This window comes from Lithobates pipiens, unplaced genomic scaffold (genome assembly GCF_037356315.1).
Source record: "Lithobates pipiens isolate NorthernLeopardFrog02 unplaced genomic scaffold, aLitPip1_a1.2 Scaffold_16, whole genome shotgun sequence".
Classification (NCBI taxonomy): Eukaryota; Metazoa; Chordata; class Amphibia; order Anura; family Ranidae; genus Lithobates; species Lithobates pipiens.
Genome location: NW_027507748.1, coordinates 534,474,521 through 534,493,717, shown reverse-complemented (window position 1 = coordinate 534,493,717; position 19,197 = coordinate 534,474,521). Strand labels below are relative to the sequence as shown.

General features: G+C 41.0%; 1 protein-coding gene across 2 annotated transcripts in view; it reads left to right on the top strand.

The window, feature by feature from the left end:
* The window catches only part of ERICH6B (glutamate rich 6B), a 305,261-nt gene that overhangs the window by 91,374 nt on the left and 194,690 nt on the right, over positions 1–19,197 (top strand). For both annotated transcript variants that reach the window (XM_077483224.1, XM_077483225.1), the window contains exon 5: positions 7,600–7,668. In XM_077483224.1, the coding sequence (XP_077339350.1) occupies positions 7,600–7,668 (69 nt within the window). The remainder of the gene's footprint in view (positions 1–7,599; positions 7,669–19,197) is intronic.

Genomic DNA, 19,197 nt, shown 5'->3' with positions numbered 1-19,197 from the left:
GCCCCGAGGGCTTTCACACTGGAACGGTGTGCTTGCAGGATGGTCAACAAAGTCCTGCAAGCCGCATCTTTGCAGCGCTATAGGAGTGGTGTATTCACCGCTCCTAAAGCGCCCTTTCCCATTGAAAACAAAGCTGAAAACTGAAAGCGGAGCAGCAGCGGCGCTTTGCGAGTGCTTTTAATCCATTTTCGGCCACTAGCAGGGGTTAAAACCGCCTGCTAGCAGACGAATAGTGCTGCTAAAAACAACAGTAAAGCAGCTCCCACCAGCCCTGGTTTGAAAGTAGCCTAAGGCTAGGTTCACATTGCTGCGATGCGGGAACGCCGCGAATCCGCGGCGTTTTCCCGCATCGCACACCTCCCGCCGGCAGTTCACACTGCCCTATGCGGACGGCTGGGGGTGTCAATGTTATGTTAATGACACCCCCAGATCCGTCGGCATATCGCAGTGCGATCTGCCGACTCGCACAGGAATCGGATCGCATGGTGTGAACCCCCATGCGATCCGATTCCGTTGCGGACCCAAAAAAGGGTCCCGTGCGAGTTTGCTGCGGGACCGCTGCGAGTTCAGCCATACTATCTGTATGGCTGAACTCGCAGCGCTACGGAGATCGGATGTGATTTGCTGTGCGAATCACATCCGGTTCTCCCCCCGCAGCGGTGTGAACCCAGCCTTAAGCTGATTTCAACCCAGTGTTGGTTTTCAGCATTCCAAGAAAAAAAAAATCAGGCCAGGCTGGCAGCTTTATACTAATACTAGGAAAACATAGGAAGTCCGAGTGCTTCTTGTGTCTTCTACATCCAGCTAATTTTGTACATATTTTTTTTTTGGCCTAGTCATCCAAACCATACAAAATGTGTTTGGCAGTCTTAAAATCGTCAGTGCAATTTTGGAAAGACTTGAAACAGGTATAGTGTAGAGCAGAAAATGTTTAATCATTCCGCCCAGTAATGATATGTTATATGTGTGTCACGGTCTGCAGGTGCAGGGGGGAAAGTGGCTTGATGTATATCTTTTAAGGACCATGCTGCTAGCTAAACACCCTAATATTTTAAAGTGTTACTGAACCCACAACAGTAAAATCAGTGCATATATGCAGTAAAGCATGCTTGTTATACTCACTGTGGAACCTAAGGGGTTAACCCTGTGCATTGTGTATAAAGGCTGTTTAATCCTGTCTTCTTTGATCCTCCCCTTCTTCCACTGTCCCCAATCCATCTCCTCACAGTACAGAGCCTTGTGGGCAATCTGCACATGCTCAGTTTGGTGTGTATTGCTAGAGTGTTTTTTTCTTTTTTCTTGGGAGGGTGCATGTGATCAGCACAGGGCCAATCAGCACTGTCCAGACAGAGGATCAGGGGTCATGCAGCCTAATAGGACAGTCAGGAGAATGAAAACTCCTCCTACAAACTTTAACAAGACACTGATAGAAATCACAAGACTGCTATATACTGCTGATGAGAAAAGGTATTTAGCAGTTTATATTTACTAAAATAATTGCATTTCCATGTTCGGTGTACTGTGGTAAACAAGATATAGTGAATGCAGTGTCCTGGGTTTAGTAACCCTTTAAGCTTTTCCACTATCAATCAAAGTGGTAGGCCACTAACATGTAACAAATATACAGCAATTTAAAGCAGTGTTAACCAAAAGGAAACATTCATTATATTGCAGCTTACCAATTCTTAGGTGTGATGGCTTCATTTGTTTTCTTTTTTTAGGCTTTTTTACTTTTATTTTCAGCTGGTGTATCTAAATCTGCTAGTACATCTGAGGCCGCATACACACGCGGGGACTGTTCGCTCAACTTTGTCCGCTGAACAGTGTTTCGGCGGACAGTCCGCTCGTGTGTGGGCTTCAGCGGACAGTTTCAGCGGACAGTCTGACGAACAAAGTTTTTCGGAAATTCCGTAAAACTGTCCGCTGAAACTTAGTTTGTAGTGTAGGCTTGTTCGTCAAACTAAGTTCTGCGCATGCTCAGAAAGGATTTACACGGCGAAGGTTGCATTGCAGTGTATAGGACGTCGTATTTCTAGTCCCGTCGTACGTGCCGTTCACGTCATCGCGCAAGTTTCAGCGGACTGTTCGTTTGTCGTGTGTGGCCAAGTCCGTCCATGCTATTTTTGAGCGGACTGTCCGCTCAAACTGTTTGACGAACAAAGTTGGGCGAACAGTCCCCGCGTGTGTACGCGGCCTAACTTCTCCCCGGATTATGCTGTTGTCCAAAGGTGCCCCCTGTGCTTCTTCATGTGGGTGGGGGAGTAGAGGCACTCTAATATAAGGGTATGTTACTGGCCAGATAACAAGAAACAGAGGGGGGAAAAAACAAAAAAAATAAAACAAATGCAGCCACTACATCTAATTGGTAAGCAATATATTACATTTTTGGTTCAGGGTTTAATACCACTTTAAAGCTTTTACTTAGATGCATGTTCCAGCCAGTGGTTCAGTAGTGAAACAAGAATAACAATGGCAAAAGCTTGCACCTCAAAAAACAAGTATATACTCCATTTCTTTCCTGTCAGGCTTCCCTTAAGTCTAGGTTCACATCTATGCGGGTTGAGCTCCATGCGTTATTCAGGCACGTTCTGTAGTGCATTTTGCATTTTTAAACCCTTGTTTCTTTGTGTGTTTTTGCATGCAGCTTTCATGCATTTTGTGTTTTTGTTTTTTCTTTAAACACACTGTAAAATAGCTGGTTGCTAAGGGGAGATCTAGGAAACAATCCGCAACGTCCTAAACTGATGACTCATCAGCTGTCAGCGGGCTAAATGCAGAAACAAAAATTGACGGTAAAAAAAAAAAAACATGAAAAAAATGACATGTGGCCCCCCCCCCCCCCCAAAATCCATACCAGACCCTTATCCAAGCATGCAGACCGGCAGGTCAGAAAAGGGAGGGGACGAGTGAGTGCCCCCTCCCCCCTTTTTGAACCATACCAGGCTGCATTCCCTTAACATGGGGGGGTGCTTTGGGGCAGGGGGGCTTCTTCTCCACCACCGCTGCCCGCTAAAAATAAAAAACACAGTCTTCCTCCGATGATGTCACCCAAAGACCCTGCCCCTTGTGATGACACAAGAGGCGGGGTCTCCAGATAGGAGAGGTAAAGGAAGAACCTTTCATTAGAAAAATACAGTGTGGAGACATATGAACATTTTTGCCAACATTTTTTCATCTATCATTGAGAGATAGGTTGTCCATTATGGTGTTTCCTGGCCTACTATATACCAATCACACCTGTTTACTTAGTTTTGCTACTTTTTCCAGTTAGGGTATTTCTGGGACCTAAAAAAATCAACGGGAAGGATATTTAAAGTCAAAAATTTTAAATCTTATAAAACTCCCTGTCACATGTGATTGACATAGAAAATTGTTTGTGCAAGTCAGTGGTATATTATTTCAGAACAGATATGTCATAAATATGATTCAGAATACTCGCCTCACTCTGCAGAATAAAAGATACAAAAATCTAAAATTTAATCCAAAATTATTTTCATTGTGTGTGTGTGTGTGCAGTCAAAATCAAATTTCACTTTTATCAGTTTCAGTCAGCTGAAATAATGAAAGATTATTGTTAATTGGCTACTATGAGGTTTTCACACTTTATAATCCTTTTCACACTTTTCTTTGCCTTATTAAAAACTCATATCATTGATATTTTCTTTGAAGTGTTTTTTTTTTTAAAGGGAATATATAATGATTTTGTAATTGTTTTTGTATTTTTGTCTTTATCTTTCATGTTTAGGGCAGAAAATACATTTCTAAAAATCATTTTGCAACCCATCTTTGAGGTATGCATTCCTTACTGTATAACATACAGCAAATGAACATAATACCATGCTGCATTTTATTCAGAACTATCCCTATATCCTTTCTTAACCACTTCAATACTGAGGCCTTCACCCCCTTCCTGCCCAGGCCAATTCAGCTTTCAGAGCTATCACATTTTGAATGACAATAGTGCGGTCATGCAATGCTGTACCCAGATGAAATTTTTATCATTTTACACAAAAAGAGCTTTTTTTTTGTTGGTATTTAATCCCAGCTGGGTTTTACATTTTTTGCTAAATAAACGAAAAAAGAAAGAAAATTAAAAAAAAAAAAAAGTTTTTTTTGTTTTTGTTATAACATTAGAAAATAAATAATCTTTCTTTGTGAACTGTATTTTGCTAAATTTCTTTGGTGAAAATAACCCAAATTAGTGTTTTTTATTTAATCTGTAGGAAAGTTATGCGTCAATAAACTATGGTATAGACCAGTGATGGCAAACCTTGGCACCCCAGATGTTTTGGAACTACATTTCCCACAATGTTCAACTACACTGCCGAGTGCATGAGCATCATGAGAAATTTAGTTCCACAACATCTGGGGTGCCAAGGTTTGCCATCACTGGTATAGACAGTATATCTGAAAATTGATCAATCCTGATGTGCTGATGGCCTATCTCATTTCTGGAGGCCTGAAAATGGCAGGAAAGTCCAAGGTATTTAGTAAGAGGTTTTTGAAGTTGTATTTTTTGTCACAATTTTTTTGGAAAATTAAATTAAAAAAAAAAAAAAAACAGTGCAGTACAGCATTTTCACCACCACAGGTGTGGTGGTGAAAAAAAAATTAATTATTGTTTTTTTAAATTTCTTTTTTATTTTTATTACTTTTTTTTTTATTTCTTTTTAACGCACTGTAACCAGAGCAATACAGTGTTACCATAGTAACATAGTAGTACTCTGGGGAAGTGATCAGCAGCCTTGGTGGTGGCAGCCCCTAGCTTCACGCGCAGTGAATCAAAAAGAAATGGGGGAGATGCGGGGGGGATACATCTTGGTGTTTTTTTCTGTTCTTATTCTTGTTCTAAATAAAGATGTTCAACAATGTTGTCTTACAGCTGTTTGCATGGAGTGAATCACTTGATAATACCACATTGGGTATATTGGCCATCCAGTCAATATAGGTGTCTAAGGTTTTAAAAGTTAGCCTGCCTTCCTAAATGGAGAAAAAGGGTTTGAAACTCAAACTGTCAATTCAGGCAGATTTTGGGCATCCTCAGCAACCATGCACCCATCATATGTGGATTTGTTGATTTCCAGTTCCCAAAAATATGTTTTATTAATTTTTTTTTTTTTTTTTTTACATTAAAGTCAAAGTTTATTTGCAAAATTAAGATACAAACAACATGGGCATAAAACCAAAGACAAATAAATCATGCCGAATCAAAACATAGCATAATACAGTCCAACATTGTCTTTTATAACAACAAAGGTGGTATAAATTGTATGCAAAGCAACATCCAGTATAGGCCCAATTTTGGCCCCCGGAATGTGAATCATTGTCTGCCACCTCCACTCCAAGTTGTCCCATTTGTTCCCTTTAGATAAAAGAGAAATAGGGTTGAATGGAAATAAAGAAATATAGGAGAAACAAGAAAAGAAGAGAAAAGTAATGAAAAGAAAGCGAGTTTTTGTACTTCCTAAAAGAAATATTCGAAATGTGTAGCAAACAGCACGCAGCGTCCAACCTGAGCCTGGTCTCCGTGATTTGGGTGATCAAAGCCGTTACCCCGACCAAAATGGTGCCACCATTTCACATTGCCACCATATATGGAGCAAAGTGCCTTTTCCTCTGTCACACCTCCAGCATCTGTCGGATGTTTGTGGATACCACTTGTGTATTTTCTCTGGGATGGCATACTGAGTTTTATGAATTTTTAGTCCTGTTACTAGTATATACTGTATTTTAATGTGTTAAACCTTTAGATTCCTCTTCATTTTCCCAGGCTCTCACTTTGCTGCAATCCTTATGTTTTTACACAGAATTCAACGACTCAGCTGTATTAACTTATAGCTTTTTAAATCAGTCCAAAGTCACTAACTTCAAGTTCAGGAGAGGATTTTTTAAGCATAAAAAACACTTGCTAGCTGTGTTTATGCGTGTTCATGTGTTAATACTTTCTAATAGCCAGAATAAATTAGCATTCTGGCCAATAGACTGTATTAATGCCAGACACGTGATGAGCATGAACGCACATGCAAAAACGCAGCTTTTTACCTCGTTTTTCGGTTGCTAAACTGTAGGAGAAAAAGCATCATCGAGAATACAGTGTGCATGTGGCCTAAAGCTGAAGTATGACCAAAGATCATTTTTGTACATTTCCACAGTAAAAATAAGTTACCTCCCATGAAGAGTGCCCCATCTCTGGATGCTGAAGTGTATGTCAAATCTTTTGCTCTTGATTAGCCCTGCAGTCTGCAGTTGGCGCTGAACATCTGGTGCTGAGACTTTTTGCTCGGCACCTTCTCCATTCAGAAAAAGTCCTGCCTTAAGGCTGCTTTCACACTGGGGCGGTGCAGGCGTCGGCGGTAAAGCGCCGCTATTTTTAGCGGCGCTTTACCGTCGTTTTAGCGGCGGTCTGCGGGTGCTAGCGGGGTGGTTTTAACCCCCGCTAGCGGCCGAAAAAGGGTTAAACCCGCCCGCAAAGCACCGCTGCAGCGGCGCTTTGCCGGCGGTATTGCCGCGCTGTCCCATTGATTTCAATGGGTAGGAGCGGTTTAGGAGCGGTGAATACACCGCTCCTTCACCGCTCCAAAGATGCGGCTAGCAGGACTTTTTTCACTGTCCTGCCAGCGCACCGCCCCAGTGTGAAAGCCCTCCGGCTTTCACACTGGATTGAAAGGGGCCGGTTTTTTTCAGGCGCTACACAGGCGCTATTTTTAGCGCTGTAACGCCTGAATACCACCCCAGTGTGAAAGCAGCCTAAGAGAAGGAAAGTTTGGAAGATTCATCTGCACCTTCTTCATTCACAGAATGCAAAGCTTTCTCTGAATATATTGTATTTCTCTAGGCAAAACTTTTTTTACATATGAGATAGAGTGGCAAAGGAATAAATCTTCTGTCAAGTTTTTATTGCAGCGTGTTTCTCCATTTGGAGATTCAACATTCTAATTGTACTGGTGACAGAAGTGAGGGGAAGTCAAAAAGATTAGCGTTGCCACCAGATCAAAAGAGAAGGCAAACATTTCCAATGGGGCAAGGGCAACTGTCTCACTTTATATTCCCTCTAACTTCAATTTGCATCTCTGAGACAGGAGGTTTGACCTCCCTATTCTTTCCAAAGCTTAAAAAAAAAAGTTTTGGCTATACATACACTTTAATGCTATTGGTGTGATAAGTAAGGTTGCTTGGAAGTACAGAAAGCAAAAAAGAGAATAAATGGTTAAAATATGGTGGCTTTTTTTCTGGAAAATAGTATGGCTTCCTAGGCTGATCTCCTACCTTGTGACACAGATCAATAAACTTGCTGGTCAATAACCACAATCCTGCTGACTATGTTACCAAATAGTTGCATATCCTCCAGGAGCTGCACGACAACCACACAGGCACAATAGATACTGCCTGGTCTGTAAAATGATGCATGGTTCATGGGACTGTGTCATGGTGACAGAACCCTGTACTCACCACCACTGCACTAATAGTAATCTGCACTTGCTGCTTTTGCATGTGTCACCACTGCAATGATGCACACTTCTGCAATCACCACCTATGCAACTAATGCTAAATTATTCACTCATTGTCACTGTATCAACACACATTTACTCATTTTCACAGGACTTACAGAGACAGAAAATCGACATGCAATGGTGTCTGCAGCATCATCCCTAAAATCAAGAGCAAATGGTATGTAAACTTTGATTTCATATAATCATGTTGTATACAATCTGTATATTGAATGCAAAATATTATGGCCAAGTAGTTGAGGCCAATAGTCTACTATCTGATCAATGTGCTGCTGCATAGAGGACCACAAGCATAAGGTGACCTTACAGAGTACTACAAGGTTCAGAACTGTGAAGGAGTATGATTACACAATTCAGTGATATCATGTTTGGATATAGGATACATTCAGCGAAGTATAAGCCCATGCACTTAGAGGCCCAAGTCTCACAAAAAATTGGATTTTATTAACATTTGAAGGCATTATTGCGTTAATTCTAATGTCAAAGCCATCTTTTTGTGTCTGTAATAGAGTCAAAAGGGCTAAAACTTCTGCCACATTTTTATTCTGTGTCTCCATTGGAGAGGTGTTTTTCTTAACTTCCTTCTCTCAGTGATACATCAGGAAGTCGAAACCTCCCAAAAAATGCAGAGAAAGTCCACCTCTGAATTGTGCACATAAGTGTCCCCATTGTTCTGTGACAGTGTTCTGTGCCCCCGAGACCTGTAAAATGTTGGATCTCTCTTATTTTCTCTCCTATAGGACAAATAGTGAGGTTATAACTACCCAAAGGAGATACAAACAGCAATAAAACCTAGAAGAAAAGGTTGAGAGTAGGGATGAGCTTCGAGTTCGAGTCAAACTCATGTTCGACTCAAACATTGCCTGTTCGCCTGTTCAGCGAACAGTGAACAATTTGGGGTGTTCGCGGCAAATTCGAAAAGCCGAGGAACACCTTGTACAAGTCTATGGGAGAAATCTAAAGTGCTAATGTTAATATGCAAGTTATTGTCCTAAAAAGTGTTTGGGGACCTGGGTCCTGCCCCAGAGGACATGTATGAATGCAAAAAAAGTTTTAAAAGAGGCAGTTTTTCAGGAGCAATGATTTTAATAATGCTTAAAGTGAAACAATAAAAGTGTAATATTCCTTTAAATTTCATACCTGAGGGGTGTCTATAGTATGCCTGTGAAGGGGCGCATGTTTCCCGTGCTTAGAACTGTCCCTGCACAAAGTGTAATTTCTCCAGGAAAAAAAGTCATTTAAAATCACTTGCGGCTATAATGAATTGTCGGCTCCCGTAATACAGAGAACGGTCATTGAAAGTCATTGATTAAAAAAAAAGCGTGGGGTTCCTCCAAATTCAATTACCAGGCCCTTCAGGTCTGGTATGGATATTAAGGGGAACCCCGTGTCAAATTAAAAAAAATGACATGGGGTTCCCCCTAAATATCCATACCAGACCCTTTATCCGAGCACGCAACCTGGCAGGCTGCAGGAAAAGAGGGGGGACGAGAGAGCGTCCCCCTCCTGAACCATACCAGGCCACATGCCCTCAACATTGGGAGGATGCTTTGGGGGTCTGTGACCCCTCAAAGCACCTTGTCCCCATGTTGATGAGGACAAGGGCCTCATCCCCACAATCCTGGCCAGTGGTTATGGGGGTCTGTGTGTGGGGGACTTATCAGAATCAAGAAGCCCCCTTTAACAAGGGGACCCCCAGATCCCGGCCCCCCTGTTTGAAATGGTAAGGGGGTACAAAAGTACCCCTACAATTTCACAAAGAAAGTGTAAAAGAATGTTAAAAAAGACACACACACCATTGAAAAAGTCATTTATTAAAAATAAAAAAAAATGTAAAAAGATTCCTGATCTGATCTAGCGACGGGTGATCTCTCCCTCCAGCACAGCGCAGTCCATCCATCCTCTGTCTCCACTGGTGGAGACACTGCGGGGATCCCGGCAGCCTGACATTTCTTATATGAGGAGGGCAGGGCCACCCGTCACCTGACCCCACCCCCCTCTGATGCAAGTGGGGAAGCCTGTCTTCCCCAATGACGTGTGGGTGACCCCTCCCCCCTCTAATGTAACGGAAACCTGCGTTACATCAGGGGGCGGGGTCACCCACATGTCATTGGGGAAGCCAGGCTTCCCCACTTGCCTAGCCTTCAAAATTAGCACTTTAGATTTTGAACGTTCGAGTCCCATAGACTTTAGTAGAGTTCTAAAGTTCACACGAAGTTTAGGTCTGTTCGCAGGTTCTGGTGTGAACCGACCCAAGGGGTGTTTGGCTCATCCTTAGTTGAGAGTTCCAGTCCACTGATTTGTGTTCACATTCCTCTTATTATTTGTTGCACTCAATAAAAGTGGCCAACATGTTTTAAGGGTTCCAGACATCACCTTCTATTAGCGGTACAGGGAAAAGAAAAGCTGACCAGACATGGGTCAAGGTTTTTTGTTCAACTACCTGGATGAACAAAAAAAACCTGACCCAAATCCCCCATCCACACATTTCAGGTGGATGGGGGAATCCTCGCCACTGTTTTGTGTGTATTCTGACAGCAAGGAGACTCTCTGGCTTCAGAGTACACAGATCAGTGCTGCAATCTTTTACGTGCAGCAATGATCAAGCACTAACAAACCAAAAGGGTGGCTGAACAGAAGTTGATCAATGGATTGATTCTGTTCAGTCACAGTCTCCACACCTAGATCAAAATTTGGCCAATACCCGCTGAACCAGCCGAATTTCAATCCATACAAGGTCATGATGCTACACATGTGATCAGTTATGACACCAGCCATTGGATGGTTTGACAGTTTGGTTGAGAGCCCAACCAATGGGAGTGCTATGTTTCCGGCATGTGCTTTTTGAAGCTGTTAAATGGATGGTTTTACTTCCGCTTTAAGATCTGTATACAGTATAATCATCTTAGCCATCTTCAAACAAAATTATAATATACAGTAGACAGCATCAAATTCAATTCTACATAAATACATACTATTTACATAAAATTTACTAACATTGATAAAATATACATACAATCATTCATAGACATACTATCATCCAGTCAATCTTACAACCACTACTGTTTATTTTTATTATTCTAGATGTAAAAATTACAGTTAATTTTTTGCTGATAGGTGGCTAGTTATATATTTTAAAAAATATTACTTTAGATGTGGAGGAGAATAAACAAAAAACAAACAATATGACAATAGACATTAAACTTTTATGGAAATTTCTATCTGTTGAAGTGATATTAAATGTAATCCGTGTTGGGATGTTTTTATAATATCTTTTAAATAAACTATTATATTTTTAATTTGGCTGTCATATGTACTCTAAATTCAGTTTGGTGATCCTTGAACACCTCTTATAAATTCTTATTTTTACCTCACATGTTATATAATTTGAAACAGTAATGGGTTATATTACTTTTTTACTGATCATCATACTTTTCTAACATGCAACTGTGTGCTGAACATACTTATTCTTGATACATGTTTCTGTAGTTCTGATGAAAGGGAACCTCTAAAGTGGTTGTCTGCTTTTAATGAATGCAATGAATATTAAAATAAAATAACTGGGTGGACTGGTTCTATCCTCTTTTACTCTTCTTCTGGCTAAGGTTCCTGCACGATTAGAGCACCTTGCGTGATTATACACAGCATTAAAATACATCCAACCAGGACTAGAATTGTGCCTATAGGTTCAGCACTCCACTATCCCACCACAATATAAGCAATTAAAACAGGACAAAACCTTCCCCTACTCCATCCACTACTATAAAAAAAAATGTTTTGGCTAAAAATATACTTTAAGCCATTTTTAAGACTTTGCATGAGATCATTTGTCCCATCATTAAAGCAATCACAAGTAGAAGGTTTTAGTAAGCTTTTTCAAAGTTTGTATTGTCAACGTATGAAAAGAAAGGACCCATTCACTCGCCACTACACTCAACATATGTGATTTTTCCATTAAGGCATTACGTAGCAGATTCCTAATCACTAGGCTGCAATGCCCCAAAACACAAAAATAAAAAGGTGTGGGCTCCGTTATTTTCTACAGTGCATGCACCACACTTGATGTGGTGCATTATAGTGCATTATAGTGCACATCTGCACATTGTAGCACATTTGTGTCGTGGAGGTACACCAGTGTGTCATTTAAATGAAATGCACTGCAGCACACTGATGACAATAACCCGCATTACTGTTCACACTTGCAGTGAATTTCCAAATGTAATTCTGATTTTCAAGGTAATGATAGATAACTAAACTGCACATTTTGCAGAATGGTAATATCTGATCCAGAACTGGAGGAATCTAAGGAATGTAACTGAATTCCTTTGATTTTTCTCATTTTACTTATTTTGGATAGAATAGAATACAAAGAGATTATAAATGAGAAAAGCTTGCTTTTCTTTTATTCAGGTCTTATTTGTTCTGCTTTCATACATTACCTTTTCTATTTTGTATATCATGAAGATGATGCAGTGATTATTTTGCATTCATAAGCAACTATTCCATCACTTCACCCTTTTCGTCCAGTTCAATTTGTGGTATCATCATTCAGACATTGCCCTATTTATTCACTATCTGTATCACACACAGCTCAACCGAATCATGCACAATTTTCTCTATGAGCAAATAGAGATGAAAATCCCTTTGGCAATCAGACTTAAAAGAAGTGGGTTATTTATTTTATTTTGCAATAGTGAATTATGCATCTGTGCATCTATATTTGGTGATGGCTCTGCTTTTTCTATGAAGTAGATGCTCTTCAAAGTGCTTTGCCCTCTTATCTGTAAGTGTAGCAAAACACATCTAGTTTTCCACAATGTTTCAGGAAATAATAGTTGTTTTTTTTTTCAAGAGGATGGAATATTGCCTACAGAAACATGACAAATATTCCTGAAAGCCTCCGAAGTGCAGTGCAGGAAGGCTAATAAATGAAACTTCTGGGATCTTGACAGTGTTACAAGGCTGAACCTATACTTGGCTTCTCCCTGTGTTCCACTGCAATCAGAAGGCTTGTTCAGTTGACCCAAACAACCTGAAGACATTTTCTTGATCTAGATTTCTTAGGCTTTATCTGCTCCCTGTGGCTTCTTTGCTCTTTTTATAATCACTTTCATGATGCTTAAAGTTTGCAGACTCAATCTATAGCCTCCAAGGAACTAAAGTCTTCATTTACTTCAATGAGGCATCATTCAGGGAAGGACTGAAAGGTATCTGACCCAATGCTCTGTATATACAATACTCTGAGTCACAGCACAGTTGTATATTTTCTAAAATATCCTTTGGTCATACACAGAAATGAGAAAATCAATTTAAATGAAAAGAGATTCAACTGAGATCTTGCAGATTCACTGTAAACAGACATTCAAAAAAATGCTAAAAAGTGTGGTGCATTTTAAATCGAACTGTGTGGATATAAACTTTTTTTTTTATCAGGTAAACATGAAATATTGCATATTAATATTTTGTATTTTTATTTTTGGCCAGCAGGTGAACTATGGGATCCTTTTTTTTTGCTTGCCGGTTTAGTTTGTGCTTTGCTAAAAATAAACCTTTTCATAAAGCTCAACAGCTCATGCTGAAATATGCATATACAAGTGATTGAGTAGTCCTCACCTTCTCCCACTTGACTAAAGGATTCATTGATCACTGATCCTTTATTTTACCTTCAAACAATGACAGACTGCATGACAAGGGTTTTCAATGACCATAGCAGCGTTTTTATTTATAAATTAAACAATACCAAACTATATATAGTGTTGACAATGTTACCACAAAGGGCATCTTTAGGTGGACTTTAAACACACTATTTAGACTGGTATCTCCCTTGTACTCAGCCACACCACACTGGCTCAAAGATGTTACAAGACTCACATGCTGTTAATTTGCACCAGGGAACCTAGTTCCTTGGGGAACCTCAAACAACCAAGTAGAAGTCCCATACCACCCAATTGTTGTAACAATTTGACAATTCCATAGGACCTCCCTAAAAAAATCTCCTAAACCGGCTAAGCTGCTGAGACAATCTTTTCTTCCCCATTACCTAAATGGCCATTGTTTATCCAAATAATAATTCCCCTTTCCAGCAGTACATTCTGTAATGATGCCCTAGGAATTTGTACAGGATCAACCCTTCCTTCCTGCTTCTCTGACCTTCAATCTCCCATAAGGTAAGACCTCCACACACTGAACTTTTCACTCTCTCTCTTGGACCACTTCCTCTGCCTGGTCAGGCAGATCCTACATCCATTTATTCTTCTTCAGGTCTTACTTTCCACTCACAGAGGATCCACTTCACTCCAAGCCTTTAATCATCCTTTCTTTTAATGGAAATCTAATAAAAGTATTATTCTTACAGGTACTTATACAGTATAGAGCAGACAGTTTACACAGCGCTTTACATATATATAATACATTCACATCAGTCCCTTTCCTTAAGGAGGTTACAATCTAAGGTCCCTAACGTATATCCATACATTCAGATACTAGATTAAGACAGGAGTCAATTAGTGGCTCTGAGGAAGAGGAATTTCTCGAAACGTGTTAGCCAGCCAATAAGACATGCTTTTATCAAGTCTTTGTTTGTGAGTTTGACAACTTCGTATTTAAATAAATATCTTTGTTTAAGGATAATGCGCTAGTAATGCGCTAGGTCCACGTGCCTTCTGTTTCTTTTCATGTTACAGTGCTTCAGATTCCTCAGTCCATTGAGGGCAGCGAGAAGTGCATTATTCATCACTAAGCATCAAAGCTCACAGCTCTATAGAGGCACACTATACAGCCCAGGAGATTGATTTGTGTGGTTTTTTGGTCAATTAGTCAACCAGCATGTCTTTGGAGTGTGGGAGGAATACGGAATATCCAGAGGAAACCCACGCAGCCCCCGGGAGAACATGAAAACTCCAGGCAGGAGGTACTCTAGTACTACCAGGTCCACTGAGCTCTAGTGTTTGTAATGTACACCCTGTAAGCTGCAAAAAGTATTTTCTCCTTCTATAAAAATTTATGATTTAGAGTAGTGTATTCAGATTTGAAATTTTTCCACTGGTTTTTGCCTCCTGGCACCAACACACATATATATTTTTTCATACATTTGCTTCATACTGGCTTTTCATAACAATTTTAGATTCAATTTAGATTAGAAAATGTAATTTAATGTAGGGTTAGATGAAAGATTTAGTGCAGCATAACACGTTTAGCACAAAAAGGACAACTGAGAAGTAAGGAGGGACCTGTTTTCAAAGGTGGAACAGTCTCTCAAAATCAAGGACCATTGGGAGCTATGTATACTGTATACAGTGGGCCAAATACATCTAGATTTATATATTAACAGCTTCACTGTTCTAAATAATGACAGTATATGTGGGTTTTATGGATAACTAAGTTTGGTTTCACTTTAGCTCACAGAGGAATTTAGACATATCAATGCATGATCTTTTTTGCATTGTTTTTAACCCTATCGCAATCTATCTAAATCACAAAAAAAACTTTTGGCTGGCATTCTGTTCAATTACCACTAACAATTTATTTTGCACATTGCTTGTCTGTTTGATGTGAGGTGAAAGCCAGCAGGAACCAGCTGAGATTTGAACCTTTATTGGGCAGGCTGAATGTACTAAGAGGATCTTGGGTACAACTAGCCTGCCAGATTCACTTGCAATTATCGCACTATAGCCACCAGTGCTTATCATTGTCTTCTCCCAAATGGAAATGACTTCCCCCCCCCCGGAATCATGCAAGAAACATTTGTTAGCATCGTCTATGGCCTGCCTAAATTTAGACCAACTCTCACAACTAAACAGTAAATAGGTATAGTGGCAAACTAAAGATGGGCTTTGTGATAGGCTAATGCATGTTTTCCCCTATCTTAAATTGTACTGGCACTTTAACCCATAGAAAGATATATATTTTGTTATACAGCTGCTTTGCCACCTACTCTGTGTATTTATCATACAGTCCTTCACATTGACCTTGTCCACGGTAGACTAACGTTTAACACAGACAGATTTAAATTCCAGTACAGTGCTACAATAACATTAAGCACTTTCTTGGAAATTGTTCAGTACATCACTGATCATCCATTATGTACTTTCATTAAATGTCTGATTTTGCATATCTTTATGTGGCTCTCTTCTTTTATCTTCTTATGCTGCATAATTCATCTTGGCTCTTGAGCCCTGACACAGGTTTAGTATAGTGTTAGTATCGTAGCTGGGTACCTGTTTGTGAAATATACTGCCCCCTAAAACCTGCCACATGTGTTTATTGATGTGTTGTGAATATGGTGCTGTTTAATTTCTGTGACAAACCACTAGGAACAAGTAATTGTAAAAAAAATAAAAAATAAAAAGCCTGTAAGTGTAAATCAACATTTGTACTTTTATCTCGGTAAATAAAATCAAACTGTCTTTGAATGACTACTGAGAAGTAATCATTGCACCAGCTTGTGTGTGTGTGTGTATATATGTATGTATGTGTGTGTGTGTGTGTGTGTATATATATATATATGTGTATAATAGGATTTTTATATACAGCTTACCTGTAAAATCCTTTTCTTGAGAGTACATCCCGGGACACAGGAGCTTCATTACATAGTGGGTTATATAGGCACCTTTGGTGATTGGACACTGGCTAACCCCAATTAAGGAGAATTCCTCCCCTATATAACCCCTCCCATATGGGAGGCACCTCAGTTTTGTAGCAAAGCAATAAGAAACCATGTAAAACCCAAGAAGGGTGGGAGCTCTGTGTCCCGTGATGTACTCTCAAGAAAAGGATTTTACAGGTAAGCTGTATATAAAAATCCCATTTTCTTGATCATACATCACGGGACACAGGAGCTTCATTACATAGTGGGATGTCCCAAAGCAATGCTCAGTTTGAGGGGAGGGAGACACAGATCAGAATTATAGAATAATTAGATAAGGTTCCTTGCTTGAAAGAGCTGCCAGCTCTGACACTCTTTTAGCCGAGGATATGGCTATCAAGAAAACAAATTTTTTAGTCAAAAGAACAAACAAAGCCTGATGCAATCATTCAAATGGTTGTCCCTGCAATGCCAAGAGAACCAAATTCATACCGGAGGTTTGACTGGCGGCCTTAACCGCATGGCCCCCTGAATGAAAGCCCGGACAAGAGAATGTGATGCAAGTGGCTTCTGAAAAAACACTGACAAGGCTGAAATCTGAACCTTGATAGTACTTTCGGACAAATTTATTTCTAGGCCTGACTGGAGGAAAGCCAAGATCCTGCTAACAACATACTTTCTAGGATGCCATCCCCTGGGTTCACACCAGGAAACATATGCCTTCCAGATTTTGTAGTAAATAAGCCTGGATGCCGGCTTTCTGGCATTGACAGAGTAGAAAGGACTGACTCCGAGAGTCCACGGTCTCTCAGAATGTGGGTCTCAGCAGCCAAACCGTTAAATTCAGACTGTAAAGCAGGATGGTAAATTGGACCCTGCGAGAGCAGATCTGACCGGAGAGGAAGGATCCAAGACCTGCCTACTGCCATCTTCATGATCTCTGCTTACCAAGGTCACCTGGGCCAAGCCGGGGCTACCAATAGAACCGACTTTGTTTCCCTCTTGACTCTTCCCAGGAACCGTGACAGAAGCGGGTATGGTGGGAAGGCATAAATTAGATTTTACCGATCCCAGGGAATTGTCAGAGAATCTGACCCCTGAGCAAATACATCCATTGTCCTTGATACAAACTTGTCCAGCTTCCTGTTGAATCTGGACGCAAACAGATCTACGTCTGGCGTGCCCCATTTGTGACATATGGTCTGAAATATCTCGGGGTGTAGAGCCCATTTTCCTGGGCATAACTGTTGGCGGCTTAGAAAGTCTGCTTGCCAATTTTCCACTCCTGGTGATGAAGACTGCAGAAAGGCATGGAACATGCCTCTCCGCCCAAGCAAGTATGCGATTCACCTCTCTTTGTGCATCCAGACTTCTGGTGCCACCCTGGTGATTGATATAAGCCACAGCTGTGGCATTGTCAGACTGTACTCGAACAGGGTGACCCTGTAGTCTGTAGGACCAGTTCATGAGGGCCATATAAACTGCCGAATTTCCAGAATATTTATGGGCAGTAGTTTTTCGGTCACAGACCATTTGCCCTGCGTGCATACTTCTTCCAACACTGCTCCCCAGTCTGTCAGGCTGGCATCTGTAGTTACAATCTTCCATAGAAGGGGAAGAAAAGTTTTGCCTTTCAGCAGATTCTTGGTCTGTAACCACCAAAGAGACTTCTGCGTATACCTGGGGATAAACACATAGGAAGGTCCAAGGCCTTGGGCTTCTTGTTCCAAGCCGCAAGGATGCATCTCTGCAAAGGCCTTAAGTGAAACTGGACGAATGGACCAGCCTCGAAGGAGGCGACCATTTTCCCTAACAGTCTCATACACAACCGAATGGGGGAAGTCCTTCTGCTCAGTATTAGGCGCACCAGAGCCCCTATAGCCATGGCCTTTGACCTTGGTAGAAACACCCTGCCCTGAGCGGTGTCGATGATCATGCCCAGATACTCCAACCTGGTAGCAGGCTGCAGGGACGACTTTTCTAGGTTTATAATCCAACCAAGGTGTTTCAGGTGTTCTAATGTTTTGATAACACTGTGGTTCAAGAGCGCTACTGTTTGCTCTATGAGTAGCAAATCGTCTAAATAAGCTATCACGGTTATACCCTGAGCTCATAGGTTTGCCAAGAGAGGGTCTAGAATCTTTGTGAAGACTCGAGGAGCTGTAGCGAGACCAAAAGGCAGGGCCACAAATTGAAAATGGCGCTGATCTACCGCGAACCTTAGATACTTTTGGTGTGCGGGAAAAATTGGCACATGAAGATATGCATCCTTGATATCTATTGATGCCATAAACTCTCCCCCTTGCAGGTAATGCCGCGTACACACGATCGAATTGTATGACGTACTTAGTCCGTTGAAACACATTTCAACGGACAATCCGCTCGTGTGTGGGCTTCAGCTGACTTTTTCAGCGTGAAGTCCGGAGTACTAAGAAGGTCGGTTTGCACACCAATCTTCCCGTCGTACTTTGGTTTCAGCGGACAATACGGTCGTCAGTATGCTAGTCCGACGAACTAAGAATGGTGCATGCCCAGAAAGGATTTACAGGGCGGAAGCGTTCTGTCTTGTAAAACTAGTGTTCGTATTGAAGCTAGCATATTCGTCATGCTGCTAATTTTGTGATCTTTTAATATAGCATATTCTTTTCTTCTTCATAATGCGAGAAAAGTGAAGTTGCTTTGCTGCTTATATTCACACAGAGTTATCACAAATGTCTTTATTCATCCTCATCTTATGATTAATATTCCAATTCGAGAATAAATTAAAAAAACAAGGCCGCGCAATGCCTACTATTTGCTCCAATCCAGGGGATTTCACTAACGGACCAGAGGTTACTCCATACCCTATTCTGTGCCATTCATTGGACAGTGGCCTTACACTGGCGTACGCACTTACTTCCCTGGGCGCAGGTTCTGTATAGGATGGATTCTATCCGCCTTATGGAGCGCATCCATCATACTATCATGGATACCATGCACAAGCATACTGCTAAATGGGCCAAGTGGCCCACTAACAATGAACCTGCTGGAGTGGGGCCTCTACACGGTCCCCCTCCGGTGGCCCCCAACGGGGTGGAGCTTGGTCTTCTTTTCCCACCGCTTCGA